The 23128-nt window shown below is 44.2% G+C and overlaps 1 protein-coding gene and 1 long non-coding RNA gene across 6 annotated transcripts in view; both read right to left on the minus strand.

Moving 5' to 3' along the window:
* On the minus strand, positions 1 to 2303 carry LOC133376019 (uncharacterized). Its single transcript, XR_009760394.1, has 3 exons — positions 2226 to 2303; positions 1060 to 1147; positions 1 to 492 (listed from the first exon to the last, which is right to left on the minus strand). It is a non-coding gene; the product is annotated as an uncharacterized LOC133376019 (long non-coding RNA).
* Positions 2304 to 19157: 16854 nt separating this feature from the next.
* LOC133375077 (WASH complex subunit 5) overlaps positions 19158 to 23128 on the minus strand; it is a 51852-nt gene continuing 47881 nt past the window's right edge. For 4 of the 5 annotated variants that reach the window (XM_061606586.1, XM_061606579.1, XM_061606565.1 and 1 more), the window contains 3 exons: positions 21377 to 21530; positions 20218 to 20305; positions 19158 to 19650 (listed from right to left, as the gene is read on the minus strand). In XM_061606586.1, the coding sequence (XP_061462570.1) occupies positions 19594 to 19650; positions 20218 to 20305; positions 21377 to 21530 (299 nt within the window). In that variant the 3' untranslated portion in view covers positions 19158 to 19593. The remainder of the gene's footprint in view (positions 19651 to 20217; positions 20306 to 21376; positions 21531 to 23128) is intronic. The other variant, XM_061606595.1, reaches the window with a different exon arrangement.

Below are 23128 nucleotides of genomic sequence, written 5' to 3' on the forward strand. Positions count from 1 at the left end.
TCAACACCATTCTTTTAATTGCTACACACAATGAATGATTTTTGTACTTACAGGAATTGTGCACACAACATTACAGGTTAAAGTACAAAATACACATTGTGTGTGTAAAATAATCAGCTGAGCATTATGGCATGATTTTTAAACAGGCTTGCTTAACATGGCTTAGTGCAGCCTTCCCCAATGTGGCCATCTCTAGCTCTTTTGCACTACAATTCTCATCAGCCATGCTGGATGGGGCTGATGGGAGTTGCAGCTGGAGGAAAACAGTTTAGGGAAGTCTGGTTTAGTATCAATCTATTAAAGTAAATTAGTGCAGCTATAAATACATTTCCGCAAGTCAAAAATTAAAGCCAGTTCTGAAGTGCTATTTTCCATTGCCCATTTCCTCTTCTCGTTTAGTATTTCCAGCTAGGGCCATTGTATTTCTCTTGGAGTTCACATAACTGTTCGGAACTCATCAAAAATGAAACTAGGCACATGGGCTTCAACAACCTGGAGGAAAGACCCAACATACTGGTTAAAAATTCTGCAGGAAACAAGCTCTCCAACTCAGGTGACAGAGGAACAGTGTATATGAAAAAGTAAGGATAATTTCAAACAGAGCAAGGCATAGTAGAGTTGGAAGGGGCCTATAAGGTCACCAGATCCAACCCCCTACTCAGTGCAGGAATCCAAGTTAAACTATATTCAACAGATGGCTGTCCAGCTGCCTTTTGAAGGGCTGCTGTGTTGGAGAGCCCACCACCTCCCTAGGTCATTGGTTCCATTGTCGTACTGCTCTAACAGTTAGGACGTTTTTCTTGATGTTCCGTTGAAATCTGGCTTGCTGCAACATAAGCCCATTATTCCATGTCCTGCACTCTGGGATGTCCGAGAAGAGATCTTGGCCCTCCTCTGTGTGGCAACCTTTCAAGTACTTGAAGAGTACTATCAGAAGAGTACAGACATAACGTCTGGACGCGCGGCAGAAAATCATTCCAAGGTTTTCTATGTGCTTTGTGAGTTTGGCCCGTCATCATTTCCCTTTTATTCTCCAATAACACAAAGCTCTTTACTCACCCTTCGCGGTAGCTTTGTATAGCGGACATAATCTTCCAAGAAGAGCAAGGCACCCACTACATCTGCTGGCATTTCTGGGACCTTCTGGCTATGGATAAGACACAAAACTGAAACCTTGAGGCATCATTCAGAAGCAACAGAGAGGGTCTTTAGGTGGTCACACATTTTTGGGTACAGCATAAAACAAAACATGGACTGATTAAACTACTCTGGGAACTGTAGCTCTGTGAGTGGAATAGGGGTATCCTAACAATTCTCAGCACCCTTTACAAATTACAGTTCCCAAGATGATTTAGGTGAGGCCATGAAGGCCTTGTTGGTTGTGCCACCACTGAGCGCTGCTCGGCTGGTGTTGAGCCCTGACAGGGCCTTCTCAATGGTGGCTCCCTGTCTGCAGAATGCCTTCTCCAATTAGGTGTGTCTGTCTCCATCACATCTGACTTTCAGAAGGAATTTGAAAAGATTCCTGTTTACCCAGGTATTTGATGATTGAGGAGGACCACTCCTGGCAACTTAAAGATCACTGGTGGAAGAATGTTTTTAACTGTGTTTTTAGAATATTTTAAGAGTGTTTTTACAATGTTTTAACTGTGTTTTAGAATGTTTAGAATATTTTTAATTGTAATTGTGTTTAAAATGTTTTAATCATGATGTAGAATCCTTTAAAACCCTCCCCCCGTTAAATTGTTTGGTTCTTATGTTTGCCACCCTGGGCTCCTTCGAGAGGAAGGGGGGGGCAGGAAATATAAATTCAATAAATAAATAAAATAAAGAATGACGGCTAAAGTGGCATAATGCCGGTTTAAGTGCATGGTGTGGATGTGGCCTTACTCCCGGAAATGGATTAAAAGCCTGTACTAAAATATCTTTAACTTGGACAACGGTGTTACTTAAACCCTTTTAAAAGATCAGAAGTCATTTATGGCCCATCCCCTCGAGATTTTCACCTTAGAGAACAACCCATGCTAATGATACAAGGCAACTTATAGAATTGCTTTGTGCAGGGGCAGCCAACGGGAGGTGGAGGGGGGAACTTCCAGCTGTTTTGGACTACAACTCCTATCAGCCCCAGCCAGTATGGCAAAGGGTCAGGGAGGATGGGAGTTGTAGCTTAATAACATCTGAAGAGCACCACGTTGGCTACCCTGGCTTAGCAGAAAGAGTACCTTGTACACTGCTCCATCGTTGACTGAACAAACTGGCCAATCAGGGCCAGAAACTGCTCAGTGTACCGCGAGTGAAACTGTTTCACCAGAGCGAGCAACCTGAGCACCAGAGGTGGCCAGTCAATCGGATCTGCTGGCTTTCTGCATATCATCCCTGGAGGAAACCAAGAGACACACATTTCTTAGGCTTGGTGCACAAGGAACAGCCACATTGTGGAGGCCACTTTGGGTTCTTCTGTCTGGTGGCTCCCTGTTCTGTGGGCAATAGGTAAGCCTTATTGGGAGGGAGCAGGGAGAGGAGAGATTCTGTCTCCATGCCACCAAAGCCAGCATGGAGGAAATCCCATTATTTGCATGGTGAGCTACTGAGCCAAAATGAATGGCTTGCGCCTGAAGACACCCACACTGGGGAAAGCAATTTAAAGGGGGCTTCTGTGTGGAAACTCTTTTGTATCCCCTGGCCATTTTGCAAACAAAACCTGACATGCTTTGGAAAACTAGCAATGCAGAGGACGTTAAGTGACCGGCTGGACCTGTACTGATGCTGAGTCCCCCAGCCACACAAAAGGGCCTTCTGGCGTGGCTCTCCACCATCAGAGGACTACCTAGCACAGTGATGGGGAACTTCCAGCCTGTGGGCCTAATTAGGCCCACCAGCCTGGTTTGCGCGAATCATGCCTACCTTTCCCGCTTCTGCCATACGATGTCTGGCACAGGAAAGTTCAAGCTGTAGTTGCAAAAAGAAGAATTGGGCTCACATGCCAATGCTTAGAGTGGAAGAATCAGTGCGGGATGAAAGGAAGCCATAGGGGAGGGTTCAGCATGCCTGCTTTTGATGCTTTTCAGGTAGTGCAGTTGTGGCCCGACAGCAGCCATATACTTAATGACTTACCTGGTCACCAGAGGTGGCAAGGAATTCTATTTGCGTGAGAGGGCTGGTGGAGGAAGGAAAGATTGCCCCATTTCTCTGCCATTAGGCTGCTTGGTTCCTGTATTAACCGACGAGGAAGGAAAACCCATTTTTACACAACCGATGTGGACATGTACAGGTGCTTTGGGTGTGTTATCTATCTATATCTTTATAGATACTGAGAAGAGTCTTCTAACTTGCTTCCTTGTTTGCATCACATGGACTCAGTCAGTGTACACACCGCTTTTCGGCAGTAAACTATTGATGTGGCGTTAAGGACATAGGAATGAGCTAGATGCAAAAGAGGAGCTGAGGTAAATATTTTTGATGGCACCTGACAGAGTTTTTTGTCTGGATCTTCCTGAGAGTTTTGTTAGAAATAAACAGTTTTTCCTTGGCACAGGAGTGTCTCCTATTGCCTCTCTTGTTCCCACAACACACTGCATCTTTTTGCATAGTTGAGTGTGTCTGCTGTAGAGGGAGCCATGGGACTGTAAGAACAGCATTCTAAGGACAGACTGTGTTTTTGACTGTAATTAAACAATATGACTAAGATGACTGTGTTGGGCCATATCGAAGCCTTTGATGGAAGCCAACAAGAGACCTTTATGCCAACAAGCCAGGAAGATAGGAAATCCATCACAGAAACCTGCAGTCTTCCTGCTTGTGGTGCGGAAATATTTGAAATATGGTTAGCCCAAGTCTGTTATTCTGCAGATTTTTTTAAAAAGTGAGATCAGTGAAGACATTGCAGACCATGCCACTAAGCCCCAGAACCTCGACGAATGGTGTGATCACCTGGGCTTTGTAATTATCTCATCTGCACAGTATGTAATGAAGAAACCCAACATTTCCTCTGTGACCCATTTTAACTGTGTTGGTGTCCGCAGAAAGGACAGCTGAAGCACCATCCCATGATGTGTGAGACGTTTGTTATGTGCATTCTGCTAATGTCTTTCACTCGCTCATGTATGCCAAGTAATCCCTGTGTTGGGCTAAAATGAATCTTGGAAGAAATAAAGTTGATTTCGGTTTATTTGCCCCTAACCTGACACATCCCAGGAAGCTTTGCAGGAACAACTTTGGTTTAAAATGTAAACTGAATCCAGCTTTTCACATGCTCATTGAGCTTTAACAGATAGGTGTCAAAGGATAGAAACCTTTGTTCCCCACATAAATGTGTCTTGCAATTGTTTATGCTATGTCTGTGTTCTACAATCCTCTTCCTGGTTGCTTGAGATCTCTGGCTCCAGTCTTATCTCAAGGCTGTACACGGTCTGCAAATCCTGATTTACAAAGGGCAACATGCCCCCTAGTAATTTCACCCCTTCCTCTCCTTCTCCCCCTCCTGTCATGACCTTTATACCAACGTGTGATTTCTTTATGCTTTATGGTGTTCATCCCCCTGACCTGTAACCCCTCCTCGAGGGTATATAACCTGAACCCCTCTCAATAAACGGCGTTCCCATTTCTGGAAGGCATCTGCTGGACAGGTTGGGTCCCCTTTGTCAAAGGTTCTTTGTGTTGTTATTTCCTGCGTCTCTGGCAGTGGGTTCAAGTGGCTCAGCTCCGCACTCTTCCTGGGGTGAACATGAGGTGAGTAATTCTTCTTAGCAGAAGAATTAAAGAGAGCACAGCAATGTGCTGAGCTCTACACTACTGATACCCCCTTTCCAAAAGAAAATATAGCTGACTTATCTATCTCCAGCTCTATGCCTTCCTTAGAATCCTCCCATGGAGAGATAATTCCGGACCCGATGCTGACTAGAAGCATTGAAATTATAACAGCTTCTATGAACTCTCCATTAAAGAGGAACTCTTTAAAACGTGTTGACTTCAGCTTTAATGGCTTTAAAAATCTTATCGACGACTTGTATATAGAGGAGAGGAATGCAGATAATAATGATGTATCCAATTTACATCAAAGTAACACTACTAATGAGATACATGGCAAACAGGGAGACAATGGAGTAAACGTTGATTGGTTTGCAACAGCTACACAGTGTTTTGCACAAATAGCTTCATATGTTGCAGAATCAAATTCTTTGATAACAACATTAATTGAGCTCATTGCAAAAATTGACAACCAAACAAAATCTGATAAAGGAAACTGAAGACAAAGATCACAAGCTTCGCAAACCATCTTAAAGGGACCAGCCACCGACAAAAAGAATAAGGCTCATGAGAAATTACAAATATCACAACAATGTAAGAAAAGTAAAAACATAAAGAACTCAAAATTCTCCAGGAAATCACATATGAACTTTGGGAAGTTATACAAGATGCTAGACTCCCCGTGTGGTGCTAAAACAAAGAAAACGAAAAGGAGAAACAAGAAAAAAAAGGAAATTAAGAATATCCAACAGACTGAGTCTTCTCAGAGGGATGACACTGATGCACCGGTGCATTATATACCTCAAGAGACATTAGCTCAGACCACAGAAAGTCAAACATCCATGATGGCCAATCATCATCAACGGGAAGGTAACTCTGCTAACAGTAATAATACGGATAAACATCCGAAGAGGCCACATTGGGAACTGATCTTGAACCAAAGAAAACTAGTATTTTCGAACTTTCCTAAACCCAGAGGATGGATTACACAATTGGAGCGAAAACATCACCTATGGGAATTATTTGAGAGAATAGTCCCAGGACTTATTAGCAAAAACTCAATAATAAATGTGCAATATCTCTTTCAAAATTATGCTATGGCTAGAGCAGTAATTACATTTCGAGATATCAGAACCCCGAATCTATTATACAAAAATAAAGCCAAATTTCTATTTCAGCAATTAGAGATGACAAGATACTTCGAAAATCAGGCCCTGCCCCAAAGCCTCTTAAATTTAATACCATTAAGTCTGGATCAAAACAATCATTTAAAATCTACAAAAGAGACCAACGCTGAAGTAAAGAAACATCTCATCAACCCTGCTAAAGTATTAGATGAACAGCAATTAAGAACAGAAAACATCATCGATGTTCCGGCAAACAGGCATAACAAACTTGAGATACGGAATACATTACCTGAAGAAACGCTGCTCCTGGACCTATTTCTGGACTTTAACCCTGACCAACAAATGGAGACTATTGAAAGACTAAAAAATCTACTTCAATCCCTGGAAAGTGCAAGGAAAATGTCCTGTTCAACTGATCCATATGAAATTTCAAACACATCTAATTCTCGGGAGGATGCAGTCTCAATACATGCAACTTCTTTGGCTCATGTTTCAGATATTAGATTTCTTAATGCATCTGTAACATGTTCCCCTCATATTTCTTTTGTCCCTACTGTAAATGGCATTACTCCCTCAAGTTCGCAATGCCATATAGCCATGGAAAATGAAACCAGAGAAACTCTATCCGAAGCCAACTCAACCATGCACTATTCATCACATTGACTTAAATCAAGTCAAAATATTGCTAGATGGAATAGTAAATCAATGGAGGGGATTCCGGGGGCGGCCATTGACACTCTGATGGGTCGAGGGAGATATGGTTTTGGGAGACAGCTATTTAATCAAACTAAGGAAGAATCTAATAGAATGCTGATAACCCCTAAGTTGCTCTCCCACTCAGATAACCTGGATAGCCTTGATGACACTTCCCCCGGGTTGAAAATGCTGCTGGTCAATGCCAGGTCAGTAAATGGGAAATCTAGTGCTATTCAGGAATTGATTCTGGATGAGCATGCTGACCTGGCATGTATTACTGAGACCTGGTTGGATGAAGCGGGGGGGGGTTAATCTCTCTCAGCTTTGTCCTCCAGGTTTCTCTGTACATCAGCAGGCTAGACCCGGAGGGCGGGGAGGCGGAGTCGCAGTGGTTTTTCGAGATACTATACAGCTGACCAGGTATCCTCTCCCACAGTCTTCAGGGTTTGACTGCGTCTACTTGAAGCTGGGTGCCCGGGACAGAATAGGGATTCTGTTGGTGTACCGCCCACACCGCTGCCCAACCGTCTCCCTTCCTGAGCTAACCAGGGTAGTTTCAGGGTTGGTATTGGAGTCCCCTAGGCTTGTGGTACTGGGGGACTTCAATGTCCACGCCGATGTTCCCCTTTTTGGAGTGGCTCAGGATTTCATGGCCTCCATGACAACCATGGGTCTGTCCCAAGTAATATCTGGCCCCACTCATGTTGCTGGTCATACTCTGGACCTTGTTTTCTGTGTTGGTCGGGAGGTATGTGATCTTGGTGTGGAGGACCTTTCATTAGTTCCGTTGTCATGGACAGATCACTTCCTGGTTAGATTTAAACTTACTGGGACTCAGAGCCTCCGCAGGGGTGGGGGACCAATTAGAATGGTCCACCCCAGGAGACTGATGGATCCAGACGGTTTCCTGACGGCTCTTGGGGAGTTTCCTGTCACCTCGGCAGGTGATTCTGTCGAAGCCCTGGTTGACCTCTGGAATGAGGAAATGACCAGGGCGGTGGACACAATCGCTCCTAAGCGCCTCCTCTCGCGGATTGGAACCAAATCTGCTCCTTGGTTTACGAAGGAGCTGGGGTCGATGAAACGCGAAAGACGAAGGCTAGAGCGCTGTTGGCAGAAAACTCGGAGCGAATCTGATCGAACACGGGCTAGAATCTATTTAAGGACTTATTCCGTGGCAGTGCGGGCTCAAAAGAAAGTTTTCTTTTCCGCCTCCATTGCGTCTGCCAAGTCTCGTCCAGCGGAACTGTTTCGAGTGGTCAGGGGCCTCTTAAATTCTGACCCCTGTGAATATGATGGTGACCATGCAACAGTCCGCTGTGATGAATTCGCATGACATTTTGCAGATAAAGTCACTCAGATTCGCTCTGACTTAGACACCAACGTTAATACAGTCTCTGTGGATGTAACTTTGGCCTCTACTTGCTCGATTAGAATGGACTCTTTTCAGCTTGTTCAATCCGAGGATGTGGACAAACTCCTTGGAGAGGCGCATCCTACCACCTGCATATTAGACCCTTGTCCCTCCTGGCTTATAAAAAATGCCCGAGGAGGACTAATTGAATGGGTCAGGGAAGTGATTAATGCCTCCTTACTTCAGGGCAGAATACCGTCCTGCCTAAAGGAGGCAGTAATAAGACCCTTGTTGAAAAAATCCTCCCTGGACCCCTCATTATTAGGTAATTATTGCCCAGTTTCTAATATACCTTTTTTGGGCAAGATAATAGAGCGGGTGGTGGCAACCCAACTCCAGAGATTTTTGGATGACAGGGATTATCTAGATCCCTTTCAATCTGGTTTCAGGCCCGGCTATGGGGCTGAGATGGCTTTGGTCGCCTTGGTGGATGACCTACACAGGGAAATGGACAGGGGGAGTGTGTCCCTGTTAATTTTGCTGGACCTCTCAGCTGCTTTTGATACCATCGACCATGGTATCCTTTTGGGTCGCCTAGCTGGGATGGGACTTGGAGGCATGGTTTTACAGTGGCTCCGGTCCTTCCTAGAGGGACGAACCCAGAAGGTGATTATGGGGGATGTCTGTTCAACCCCTTGGCCATTGACCTATGGAGTCCCCCAGGGTTCTGTTCTGTCCCCCTTGTTATTTAATATATATATGAAGCCGCTGGGAGAGGTTATCCATAGTTTTGGGGTTCGATGTCACCAATATGCGGATGACACCCAACTCTACTTTTCTTTTCCATCTAACGAAACTAAGGAAGCTGTCAAGGTTCTGAACCGTTGCCTGGTATCAGTGAAGGATTGGATGGGAGCGAACAAGCTGAAATGAAATCCTGACAAGACAGAGGTGCTCCTTGTCAGTCAAAGGGCGGATCAGGGAATAGGGATCCAACTTGTGCTGGACGGAGTTACACTCCCCCTGAAATCACAGGTTTGCAGTTTGGGAGTTCTCCTGGACTCGGCCTTGAACCTGGAGGCACAGGTCTCGGCTGTGGCAAGGAGTGCCTTTGCTCAACTAAGATTGGTACGCCAACTGCACCCGTTCCTTGACCTGTCAGACTTGACTACGGTGACACATGCCTTAGTTACATCCCGATTGGACTACTGTAAAGCGCTCTACGTAGGGCTGCCCTTGAAGACTGCTCGGAAACTTAAACTTAAACAGCGGAGCTTTTTAAAGTCGTCCGTGGGCTCTTACACTCTGGCCCCCACAATACTACGGAAACATCGGAAGCCCGCTGCAACGAAATTGCTGGACACTTTCAAGATAAGATCGCATGTATCCGCAGGGATCTTGACTCCGATGTTGCAACAGATGAATCCATTGAAGTGTCCGGAGCACAGCCTTGTCCTTCATTATTGGATGAGTTTCAGTTGGTGCAGCTCAAGGAAGTGGACAAGGTGCTTGGAATGGTTCGGGCAACCACGTCTGTTCTGGATCCTTGCCCATCTTGGCTAGTGAAAGCTAGCAGGGCTGGGACCACCGGTTGGGCCAAGGAAGTGGTTAATGCCTCCTTGAGGGAGGGAGTAGTCCCTGGTAGCCTCAAGGAGGCAGTAGTGAGACCTCTTTTAAAGAAACCCTCCTTGGACCCAGATAACTTGAACAACTATAGACCGGTGGCGAATGTCCCTTTTTTGGGCAAGGTTTTGGAACGGGTGGTTGCCGGCCAGCTCCAGGCGCTCTTGGATGAAACCGATTATCTAGATCCATTTCAATCCGGTTTTAGGCCCGGTTTTGGCACCGAAACAGCCTTGGTCGCCCTGTGTGATGACCTTTGTCGGGAGAGGGACAGGGGGAGTGTGACTCTGTTGATTCTCCTTGATCTCTCAGCGACGTTTGATACCATCGACCATGGTATCCTTCTGGGGAGACTCGCGGAGTTGGGTGTCAGGGGCACTGCTTGGCAGTGGTTCTGCTCCTACTTCGCGGACCGTCACCAGAAGGTAGTGCTTGGGGAACATCACTCGACACCACGGACTCTCCATTGTGGAGTCCCTCAGGGGTCGGTCTTGTCCCCCATGCTTTTCAACATCTACATGCAGCCACTGGGTGCGGTCATCAGGAGTTTTGGAGTGCGTTGCCATCAATATGCTGATGACACGCAGCTCTATTTCTCCTTTTCATCTTCTTCAGGTGAGTCTGTTGATGTGCTGAACTGTTGCCTGACCGCGATAATGGACTGGATGAGAGCTAATAAACTGAGACTCAATCCAGACAAGACCGAGACACTGCTGGTGAACGCCTTCCCTGCTCAGATGGTGGATGTTCACCCTGTTCTGGATGGGGTTACACTCCCCCTGAAAGAACAGGTACGTAGTTTGGGGGTTCTTTTCGATTCTTCCTTGTCTCTCGAGGCCCAAGTGGCCTCAGTGGCACGGAATGCATTTTACCATCTTCGTCTGGTAGCCCAACTACGCCCCTATCTGGACAGGGACGACCTCGCCTCCGTTGTTCATGCTCTGGTAACTTCAAGATTGGATTACTGTAATGCGCTCTACGTAGGGCTGCCCTTGAAGACAGTTTGGAAGCTTCAGCTGGTGCAGAACGCGGCTGCCAGACTATTGATGAGGACCAGTCGGTCTTCGCATATAACACCTATTCTGGCGCGTCTGCACTGGCTCCCTATTTGCTTCCGGGCGAGATTCAAGGTGCTGGTTTTGACCTATAAAGCCTTACACGGCGTGGGACCTCAATACCTTGTGGAACGCCTCTCTCGCTATGAATCTACCCGTTCACTTCGTTCAGAATCTAAGGCCCTCCTCCGGGTACCAGCTCATCGGGAAGCCCGGAGGGTGGTTACTAGATCTAGGGCCTTTTCTGTGGTGGCCCCTGAGTTGTGGAACAGCCTCCCCAAAGAGGTACGCCTGGCGCCTACACTTCTGTCTTTCCGGTGCCAGGTAAAGACCTTTTTATGCTCCCAGGCATTTTAATCTTTTAATTTTCTTAATCTTTCTACTTTTAACATGTATCCTTCTTAATTTGTGTTGTATTTCGTTTTTGTTGTGCTTTCTGTTGTTTGTTTGTACATGTTTTTGTGATTTTTTACTATGATATATTGTATTTTATCTTGTTTGTTCACCGCCCTGAGAGCTATTCTGCTAAGGGCAGTATATAAATTGAAATAATAAATAAATAAATAAAATAAAAGAGCTGCAGCCAGGATGTTAACTGGAGCTGGGTTCAGAGAACATACAACCCCGCTGTTGTACCAGCTCCACTGGCTTCCAATCTGTTTCCGAGCACAATTCAAAGTGCTGGTTTTAACCAATAAAGCCCTATACGGCTTAGGTCCAGGCTATCTGTTAGATCGTGTCTCCCTCTATGACCCTGTCCGAGCTTTGAGATCATCTGGTGAGGCCCTGCTCACTATTCCATCTTTCTCACAAGCTTGCTTTGTAAAAACACAGAATAGGGCCTTTTCAGTGGCTGCCCCTAGATTGTGGAATTCCCTCCGTAGCGAGGTTCGACTGGCTGCCTCACTTTCATCCTTTCGTGCCCAGGTGAAGACTATTTTATTCAGACAGGCTTTTAACTAATATTGTCATTTTTTAACTTTTACTGATTTAATCTATTTTTAATTGTTTTAACTGTATATTACTTGTTTTTAATTGATTATGGTTTTTATTTGTAAGCCGCCCTGAGTTCCTTGGAAATAGGGTGGGGTATAAATATTTTAAATAAATAAATAAATAAAAAATAAGGTAAACGGACAGCTCAGAATTTTAGTTTTGACCTAACACCTGCACTTGCTCAAGTTGTAGTGAGCAACGTAAACAATGGATGCGTGGTTAGGAAATGCTGAATGTCATGCCTGTAAGAAGAAAGGCCGCAGAGAGAGAATCTGCCAGTTATGGGCTAGTTCTGGGAAGCAAGAAGATGGTATCAAGTTTGCCTCCTTCTAACCCAGGTCATAAGTTAGAGGCTTCCTCACATGTGAGGTACAACAATTGTATTTTCTTCACAATGTCTGTGTTGTGATGATTTCATCAGTAGTAATGAATGATCAACAATGAACAACAAAGCAATCATAACGCCAAAATACAATTTAAATAACGTCCCAGAAGAATATAAAAATCAAATAAGGAACAGGATTGAGGTTTTAAACTTAGTTGACAAAGAACCAGAAGAACTATGGAGTGAAGTCAGAGACATTATCAGGGAAGAATGCAAAAAGACAATACCTCTAAGTTAAAAAGACAGAAAGACCTCAATGGATGACTGATGAAACTCTGAAAATGGTTAAAGAGAGAAGGAAAGCAAAAGCAAAAGGAGATAGAAATGCGGTCAAAACCCTAACTGCAATACAGTGACTAGTATGTAGGGACAAACAGAACTATTACAATAGTTATTGTATAGAAATAGAAGAGGACAACAAAAAGGGAAGAACAAGAGCCCTATTCCAAAAGATTAGAGAAATGAAAGGGAAATTTAAACCAAGAGTAGGGATGTTGAATAATCAACAGGGGAACACACTGAATGACCGAGATGAATTAAAAGGAAGATGGTAGCAATACACTGAAGAACTCTATAAAAGAGATGCCAGGATGACAGACTCATTCGCGGAGGAACCATATGATGAACCAGAAATTTTAGAATGTGAGGTGAAAGCCATAGGCTACGCTGGCTGGCACTAACTGGAGTAGGAGATGATGTTCTCCAGAGAAGTTGGAGAACAAATTAGCGAAGGATTATGTATGCACACACGCACTTCATTTGTCTTGTCACCTATGGTCAAGCAGGTTTTGCAGGTTGGGGGAAAAGGTACAAAACCTTGCAAAACCAGTTCAGTCACAAGCAGCAATCCTCTTTTCAAAATCACCTTCAGCTCTAAAAACAAAGCAAAAGAAAACAAGAACAGTATTGCTCGTTTCCAGCCCAATATGCTAAACACCTAATGTCCAATTTCAAACAAGGTGATCAGTCAGCACAAGCAAAGTGCAGCGCAACGTAATTCCCAGATGGCCAACGATGCAACATGCAGCAACGAACCTCAGTCTGTGAAAACCTGGACTGTGGCAAAAGGGGAAATAGCAGGTGGGGAAAGGTGGGTGGAGGAAGGAGAGATTGCTCCATTTCTCTGCCATTAGGCTGCTTGGTTCCTGTATTAACCGACGAGGAAGGAAACCCCATTTTTACACAACCGATGTGGACATGTACAGGTGCTTTGGGTGTGTTATCTATCTATATCTTTATAGATACTGAGAAGAGTCTTCTAACTTGCTTCCTTGTTTGTATCACATGGACTCAGTCAGTGTACACACCGCTTTTCGGCAGTAAACTATTGATGTGGCGTTAAGGACATAGGAATGAGCTAGATGCAAAAGAGGAGCTGAGGTAAATATTTTTGATGGCACCTGACAGAGTTTTTTCTCTGGATCTTCCTGAGAGTTTTGTTAGAAATAAACAGTTTTTCCTTGGCACAGGAGTGTCTCCTATTGCCTCTCTTGTTCCCACAACACACTACATCTTTTTGCATAGTTGAGTGTGTCTGCTGTAGAGGGAGCCATGGGACTGTAAGAACAGCATTCTAAGGACAGACTGTGTTTTTGACTGTAATTAAACAATATGGCTAAGATGACTGTGTTGGGCCATATCGAAGCCTTTGATGGCAGCCAACAAGAGACCTTTATGCCAACAAGCAGGAAGATAGGAAATCCATCACAGAAACCTGCAGTCTTCCTGCTTGTGGTGCGGAAATATTTGAAATATGGTTAGCCCAAGTCTGTTATTCTGCAGATTGTTTTAAAAAAGTGAGACCAGTGAACGCATTGCAGACCATGCCACTAAGCCCCAGAACCTCGACGAATGTTGTGATCACCTGGGCTTTGTAATTATCTCATCTGCACAGTATGTAATGAAGAAATCCAACATTTCTTCCCTGACCCATTTTAACTGTGTTGGTGTCGACAGAAAGGACAGCTGAAGCACCATCCCATGATGTGTGAGACGTTTGTTATGTGCATTCTGCTAATGTCTTTCACTCGCTCATGTATGCCAAGTAACCCCTGCACTTGCTCAAGTTGTAGTGAGCGACATAAACAATGGATGCCTGGTTTGCTGAATGTCATGCCTGTAAGAAGAAAGGCCGCAGAGAGAGAATCTGCCAATTATGGGCTAGTTCTGGGAAGCAAGAAGATGGTATCAAGTTTGCCTCCTTCTAACCCAGGTCATAAGTTAGAGGCTTCCTCACGTGTGAGGTACAACAGTTGTATTTTCTTCACAATGTCTGTGTTGTGATGATTTCATCAGTAGTAATGAATGATGAACAATGAACAACAAAGCAATCATAACGCCAAAATACAATTTAAATAACATCCCAGAAGAATATAAAGATCAAATAAGGAACAGGTTTGAGGTTTTAAACTTAGTTGACAAAGAACCAGAAGAACTATGGAGTGAAGTCAGAGACATTATCAGGGAAGAATGCAAAAAGACAATACCTCTAGTTAAAAAGACAGAAAGACCTCAATGGATGACTGAAGAAACTCTGAAAATGGTTAAAGAGAGAAGGAAAGCAAAAGCAAAAGGAGATAGAAATACGGTCAAAACCCTAACTGCAATACAGCGACTAGTACATAGGGACAAAGAGAACTATTACAATAGTTATTGTATAGCAATAGAAGAGGACAACAAAAAGGGAAGAACAAGAGCCCTATTCCAAAAGATTAGAGAAATGAAAGGGAAATTTAAACCAAGAGTAGGGATGTTGAATAATCAACAGGGGAACACACTGAATGACCGAGATGAATTAAAAGGAAGATGGCAATACACTGAAGAACTCTATAAAAGAGCTGCCAGGATGACAGATTCATTCACGGAGGAACCATATGATGAACCAGAAATTTTAGAATGTGAGGTGAAAGCTGCTCTTAAAATTCTTGGCAGAAACAAATCACCAGGAATAGATGACATACCAATAGAGTTGCTACAAGCTACTGAGACTGAATCTGTCCAAATTTTGACAAAAATCTGTCAAGAAATATGGAAAACTAAACAATGGCCCCCAGACTGGAAGCGTTCAATATATATCCCACTTCCAAAGAAAGGGGATTCCAGAGAATGCAGTAATTATCGAACTATTGCCTTAATATCCCATGCAAGTAAAGTAATGCTCTAGATTCTACAACAAAGGCTCTTACCATATATGGAGTGAGAAATGCCAGACGTCCAAGCTGGATTTAGAAAGGGAAGAGGCACCAGAGATCATATCGCAAACATACGTTGGATAATGGAATGGAGTAAGGGATTTCAGAAGAAAATCACCCTGTGCTTTATAGACTACAGCAAAGCCTTTGATTGTGTAGATCATGAAAAACTATGGAATGCTTTAAAAGAAATGGGGGTGCCACACAATCTGATTGTCCTGATGCGCCACCTATACTCCGGACAAAAGGCTACTGTAAGGACAGAATATGGAGAAACCGATTGGTTCCCCATGGGAAAGGGTGTGAGACCGGGGTGTATTTTATCACCCTATTTATTTAATCTAGATGCAGAAGATATTGTTGAGGAATTTTAACTGGCAAAGAATGCCTACTGCTCAGCTCTACTCCCGGGCAGGAGTGCGAGCTGAGATAGAATCACAATTATTCGCTTGGCAAAAGCCACCCAGATATCAAGTATGACACAGACAACTTCTTGATCAAAAAGGGCTTTCACACTCACACGGGCACAACAGCCTGGCAAGGATGAGAACAACTCTTTATTGTTCAGCATGACAATATATAGGTTTCTGAAACGTACTATCAATAAACAAAATGTAACTAAAACAAGAGAAAAGTAACAGGCCTAAGCTACATATCACTTGCTACATATCAAAGTCAGGAAGTTTCTCTTTGAAAATCAGAACCCATGTCCATGGCATCCTGAGATAAGGAATGGTATGTTGGGGTGAAGTAACACTTTGGGGCACCATAAATGAAAGACACATATACAAAGAGATACATATGGCCCCGAGAACTCTCTCCAAGGAATATTCTATTACACACTTCTAAAGGGGTATTGACACATTGGGGGAGACTGTAGTCATTTATTTAGAAGAAAAACAGCATGGCATGAAAGGGGGTGAGAATACACAGAGTACAGGAAAATAAAACAGTCAAGGACAGCTGAGTGATTATCTCATCCGGAACATTGTTGCAGCCTGGCAGGCACCATCTCACGTACGTTCCCACAGTGAAGAAACGAAACTTAAAGAGTGCTTTCCTGCCAGTTGGGCCCATGATGCTTTGTAACTTTGGTTCTACTGTTTTGTTGTGCCATTAAGTTAAGACTTGACTGAGGCCTTACCCTGACACTGTCCCAACAATATCATATAGAAAGTGGGATTGGACCAAGATGAAGGTGTGAAAAATGGAGGGAGAAATATCAATAATTTAAAATATGCAGACAATACCATACTCTTAGCAGAAACCAGTAATGATTTGAAACGAATGCTGATGAAAGTTAAAGAGGAAAGCACAAAAGCAGGACTACAGCTGAACGTCAAAAAGACTAAAGTAATGACAGCAGAAGATTTATGTAACTTTACAGTTGACAATGAGGACGTTGAACTTGTCAAGGATTATCAATACCTCGGCACAGTCATTAAGCAAAACGGAGACGATAGTCAAGAAATCAGAAGAAGGCTAGGCTGGGGAGGGCAGCTGTGAGAGAACTAGAAAAGGTCCTCAAATGCAATGGCGTATCCCTGAACACCAAAGTCAGGATCATTCAGACCATGGTATTCCCGATCTCTATGTATGGATGTGAAAGTTGGACAGTGAAAAAGGTGGATAAGAGAAAAATCAACTCATTTGAAATGTGGTGCTGGAGGAGAGCTTTGCGCATACCATGGACAAATTAAACCAGAACTGTCACTAGAAGCTAAAATGATGAAACTGTGGTTATCATCCTTTGGACACATCATGAGAAGACATGATTCACTAGAAAAGGCAATAATGCTGGGTAAAACAGAAGGGAGTAGAAAAACAGGAAGGCCAAACAAGAGATGGATTGATTCCATCAAGGAAGCCACAGACCTGAATTTACAAGATCTGAACAGAGTGGTTCATGACAGATGCTCTTGGAGGTCGTTGATTCATAGGCTCGCAGTAAGTCGTAGTCGACTTGAAGGCACATAACAACAACAACAAAAGAAAACAAGGCATTGTGTAATATGATGCAGAATTAATAATACCTTGCCTTCAGGTGTAGAATCTTAATTACATGGCAATTAGCAGCTCATTAGAAGCTCTTCCATTTGAGCGTGGAAAAGCAAAGGGAACTAAACAGTAGTTGAACATTCTGCTAGTGCTAAGACAGACGCAGGTAGCATGATGGTGCCATTCTGCACCACCACCACTCTCCAGGCAATAGCACTGCTGCCACTTAATGGGATAAGGCAGGATATAGCCAGGAGATCAGGGCTGTGTGGGTGTGCCAGCAGGGCGCCAGAGTGGCCCACCAGTGTGCTGGGCTCCCCAGGCCTCACTACCCCTTGTCCTGGTCAGCAGTGGCACATCACCGCCACCTCCTCTGCTGCACTGGCTGCTCCTACCTTCCATGGGAAAGTTCAGAGATGGGGTTGGGGAAGTCACGGGTTGCCTTGCCAGAGACTTTGCGATCCAACTCTGTCAATGGAGAATTGTTTTGCAAATTCTAGTGTCTTGTTCATGGGGCAAGTCACTTTTCTCACTGTTTCTCCCCCCCCCTTCAATCCTCCCCTACAGCTTATCACCTAAGCCTGCCGTCCTGATTGGCCACTTCTTTGCCGTTGCATTCTATGCCATGTATTTCTGCTTCAAGTCAGAGTCCTGGATCACCAAGCCGCGGGCAATTTTCAGCAGTGTTGCCGTGATGTACCGGGCTTGCTCTGTCGTATTTCCACTCATATACTCTGAAATAAAGTACCTCATCTATTGAAGTCAGAGAGACAAAGCTGCAGGAAGAGGAATACTCTAGACTCCCCTTTTCCTCCCTCCCCTTCTACTCTTGTGCATATGGGATGGTTCTATTCCTAAAAATCACCTATTTTTAATAAAGGAGCAGGCTTTGTTCTATGATTTTCAGTTGTATCTTTTCCTACATATAGAGAGCCTGCTTGATGCACATTGTTGATGTGAGATCTCCCTGCATTGGGGACCCCAAGTTTGTGAGCACATACATAATAACTTCATGAAATAAGGAGGTGACGTTTAAGTGAAGATCATCCTAATCCATGGACAGAGAGAGGGAATTTGTATAGCTGCTCTCCAGAAGCGAGGGAGTGCAAATAACAATCCCTGACCTGGTGCTTGTTGAGCTCCCCTATCCCTCTGGCTCCTAGGCCCACAGCAAAATGTTTCACAAAACTCTGTAGTGCACGAAACCCTGTCAGTGCAGGAGAGGAGATATCCAGGCATCATTGGTTTTGTTCTCATTGAGGAGGTAACCCTGTGTCTTGGCTGTACCACTTAAGACTGGAGATGGGAACTGATGTGACTGAAGGCTTTTCCATACAACAGATAAACCAACCCTCCCTGCACATAGAAACCTAGCATATCAGGATGAAGGTTAAGCTAGAAGCTAGTTTATGTTCACAGATTCATGTTGTTTTTAAACATGGAGAAACATTGAATCGAGTAGCCCACCCACAGGTTTACCTCAGTGAGAATTGGTTTATTGTTGGGATTTGATTCCTACAGTAAATGCTGGCTAGCTGTGTAATGCCAGCTCAGGCATACCTGCTGAGTCTACTGCTAGTTTGTAAGGGTTTCTTGTGCCAAAATTACACTATTTGGAATGATTTTGTTTTTAGTTATACAGAAATGAATATAAGTGTGGGTGTGGGTGTGCATATAAAATATGTATGATTTCTGTATACAAATGAAGTTTCTCAAAGAGCTAGATGTTTACAGGGACCACTATTAACTGTTCAGAATGATGATAGCTAAAATGCTTATTTTGACAAAGGATACTGTGTTAAATGTCAATAAAAAGCTAATGAAACAAAGAAAGGGCATATGAATTTGTTAACAAAAAAGCTACTGTTATCTGTCCCTATTATTTTGATATAGGACTGGTGCCAACTATTTAGGATCTTCGCACCACAAATTGGTTTGCATGTGTTTTTAATCCCTCCAAATGATGATAAAGAAGCTTCTCATTTCAACACCATTCTTTTAATTGCTACACACAATGAATGATTTTTGTACTTACAGGAATTGTGCACACAACATTACAGGTTAAAGTACAAAATACACATTGTGTGTGTAAAATAATCAGCTGAGCATTATGGCATGATTTTTAAACAGGCTTACTTAACATGGCTTAGTGCAGCCTTCCCCAATCTGGCCATCTCTAGCTCTTTTGGACTACAATTCGCATCAGCCATGCTGGATGGGGCTGAAGGGAGTTGCAGCTGGAGGAAAACAGTTTAGGGAAGTCTGGTTTAGTATCAATCTATTAAAGTAAATTAGTGCAGCTATAAATACATTTCCGCAAGTCAAAAATTAAAGCCAGTTCTGAAGTGCTATTTTCCTTTGCCCATTTCCTCTTCTCGTTTAGTATTTCCAGCTAGGGCCATTGTATTTCTCTTGGAGTTCACATAACTGTTCGGAACTCATCAAAAATGAAACTAGGCACATGGGCTTCAACAACCTGGAGGAAAGACCCAACATACTGGTTAAAAATTCTGCAGGAAACAAGCTCTCCAACTCAGGTGACAGAGGAACAGTGTATATGAAAAAGTAAGGATAATTTCAAACAGAGCAAGGCATAGTAGAGTTGGAAGGGGCCTATAAGGTCACCAGATCCAACCCCCTACTCAGTGCAGGAATCCAAGTTAAACTATATTCAACAGATGGCTGTCCAGCTGCCTTTTGAAGGGCTGCTGTGTTGGAGAGCCCACCACCTCCCTAGGTCATTGGTTCCATTGTCGTACTGCTCTAACAGTTAGGACGTTTTTCTTGATGTTCCGTTGAAATCTGGCTTGCTGCAACATAAGCCCATTATTCCATGTCCTGCACTCTGGGATGTCCGAGAAGAGATCCTGGCCCTCCTCTGTGTGGCAACCTTTCAAGTACTTGAAGAGTACTATCAGAAGAGTACAGACATAACGTCTGGACGCGCGGCAGAAAATCATTCCAAGGTTTTCTATGTGCTTTGTGAGTTTGGCCCGTCATCATTTCCCTTTTATTCTCCAATAACACAAAGCTCTTTACTCACCCTTCGCGGTAGCTTTGTATAGCGGACATAATCTTCCAAGAAGAGCAAGGCACCCACTACATCTGCTGGCATTTCTGGGACCTTCTGGCTATGGATAAGACACAAAACTGAAACCTTGAGGCATCATTCAGAAGCAACAGAGAGGGTCTTTAGGTGGTCACACATTTTTGGGTACAGCATAAAACAAAACATGGACTGATTAAACTACTCTGGGAACTGTAGCTCTGTGAGTGGAATAGGGGTATCCTAACAATTCTCAGCACCCTTTACAAATTACAGTTCCCAAGATGATTTAGGTGAGGCCATGAAGGCCTTGTTGGTTGTGCCACCACTGAGCGCTGCTCGGCTGGTGTTGAGCCCTGACAGGGCCTTCTCAATGGTGGCTCCCTGTTTGCAGAATGCCTTCTCCAATTAGGTGTGTCTGTCTCCATCACTTTTGACTTTCAGAAGGAATTTGAAAAGATTCCTGTTTACCCAGGTATTTGATGACTGAAGAGAACCACTCCTGGCAACTTAAAGATCACTGGTGGAAGAATGTTTTTAACTGTGTTTTTAGAATATTTTAAGAGTGTTTTTACAATGTTTTAACTGTGTTTTAGAATGTTTAGAATATTTTTAATTGTAATTGTGTTTAAAATGTTTTAATCATGATGTAGAATGCTTTAAAACCCTCCCCCCGTTAAATTGTTTGGTTCTTATGTTTGCCACCCTGGGCTCCTTCAAGAGGAAGGGGGGGGAATATAAATTCAATAAATAAATAAAATAAAGAATGACTGTTAAAGTGGCATAATGCTGGTTTAAGTGCATGGTGTGGATGTGGCCTTACTCCCGGAAATGGATTAAAAGCCTGTACTAAAATATCTTTAACTTGGACAACGGTGTTACTTAAACCCTTTTAAAAGATCAGAAGTCATTTACGGCCCATCCCCTCGAGATTTTCACCTTAGAGAACAACCCATGCTAATGATACAAGGCAACTTATAGAATTGCTTTGTGCAGGGGCAGCCAACGGGAGGTGGGGGGGAACTTCCAGCTGTTTTGGACTACAACTCCTATCAGCCCCAGCCACTATCGCAAAGGGTCAGGGAGGATGGGAGTTGTAGCTTAATAACATCTGAAGAGCACCACGTTGGCTACCCTGGCTTAGCAGAAAGAGTACCTTGTACACTGCTCCATCGTTGACCGAACAAACTGGCCAATCAGGGCCAGAAACTGCTCAGTGTACCGCGAGTGAAACTGTTTCAGCAGAGTGAGCAACCCGAGCACCAGAGGTGGGCAGTCAATCGGATCTGCTGGCTTTCTGCATATCATCCCTGGAGGAAACCAAGAGACACACATTTCTTAGGCTTGGTGCACAAGGAACAGCCACATTGTGGAGGCCACTTTGGGTTCTTCTGTCTGGTGGCTCCCTGTTCTGTGGGCAATAGGTAAGCCTTATTGGGAGGGAGCAGGGAGAGGATTCTGTCTCCATGCCACTAAAGCCAGCGTGGAGGAAATCCCATTATTTGCATGGTGAGCTACTGAACCACAATGAATGGCTTGCGCCTGAAGACACCCACACTGGGGAAAGCAATTTAAAGGGGGCTTCTGTGTGGAAACTTTTTTGTATCCCCTGGCCATTTTGCAAACAAAACCCGACATGCTTTGGAAAACTAGCAATGCAGAGGACGTTAAGTGACTGGCAGGACCTGTACTGATGCTGAGTCCCCTAGCCACAGAAAAGGGCCTTCTGGCGTGGCTCCCCACCATCAGAGGACTACCTAGCACAGTGATGGGGAACTTCCAGCCTGTGGGCCTAATTAGGTCCACCAGCCTGTGGGCCTAATTAGGTCCACAAGCCTGGTTTGCGCGAATCATGCCTACCTTTCCCGCTTCTGCCATACGATGTCTGGCACAGGAAAGTTCAAGCTGTAGTTGCAAAAAGAAGAATTGGGCTCACATGCCAATGCTTAGAGTGGAAGAATCAGTGCAGGAGGAAAGGAGGCGATAGGGGGAGGGTTCAGCATGCCTGCCTTTGATGCTTTTCAGGTAGTGCAGTTGTGGCCCTACAGCAGCCATATACTTAACGACTTACCTGGTCACCAGAGGTGGCAAGGAATTCTATTTGCGTGAGAGGGCTGGTGGAGGAAGGAAAGATTGCCCCATTTCTCTGCCATTAGGCTGCTTGGTTCCTGTATTAACCGTCGAGGAAGGAAAACCCATTTTTCCACAACCAATGTGGACATGCAGAGGGTTGGTCCCTCCTCCAGTAATCTACTTGTTAGAAGGAGCTTAAAAAATTATTTTGATTTTAGAGAGGCTAGAACTCTGCTCTTCCATGTGGGCCATGAAGGGTGGGGCTTTTCATCTTACATAGTCAGCATGCAAATGCAGGGTACTTATTTCACAACAAGATAGGAGCTTTTGGGTGAAGGACTGTAGCTCAGTGAGCATAATCTAAGAAGAGCTGGCTGGATCAGGCCAGTCGCTCAACTAGTCCAGCATCCTGTTCTCACAGTGGCTAACCGGGTGCCCATGGGAAGCCCGCAAGCAGGACCTGAGTGCTAGAGCACTCTCCCCTCCTGCGACTTCCGGCAACTGGTTTTCGAAACATACTGCCTCAGACTATGGAGGCAAAGCACAGCCATCATGGCTAGTAGCCATTGATAGTCATATCCTCCGTGAATTTGTGTATTCCTCTTTTAAAGCCATCCAAGTTGGTGACCATCACTGCCTCCCGAGGGAGCGAATTCCAGTTTAACTATGTGCTAGCGGTAGAGCATCTGCTTTGCATGCAGAAGATCAAAGGTTCAATTCCCCACATCTCCAGGTGCTGAAACACTGGAGAGCCACTGCCAGTCAGTGTTGAGAATACTGAGCAAGATCGACCAATGAGCTGATTCATCTATAAGACAGCTTCCTATATTTTAAT

The sequence above is a fragment of the Rhineura floridana genome, chromosome 1 (genome assembly GCF_030035675.1).
Source record: "Rhineura floridana isolate rRhiFlo1 chromosome 1, rRhiFlo1.hap2, whole genome shotgun sequence".
In the NCBI taxonomy this organism is placed as follows: domain Eukaryota; kingdom Metazoa; phylum Chordata; class Lepidosauria; order Squamata; family Rhineuridae; genus Rhineura; species Rhineura floridana.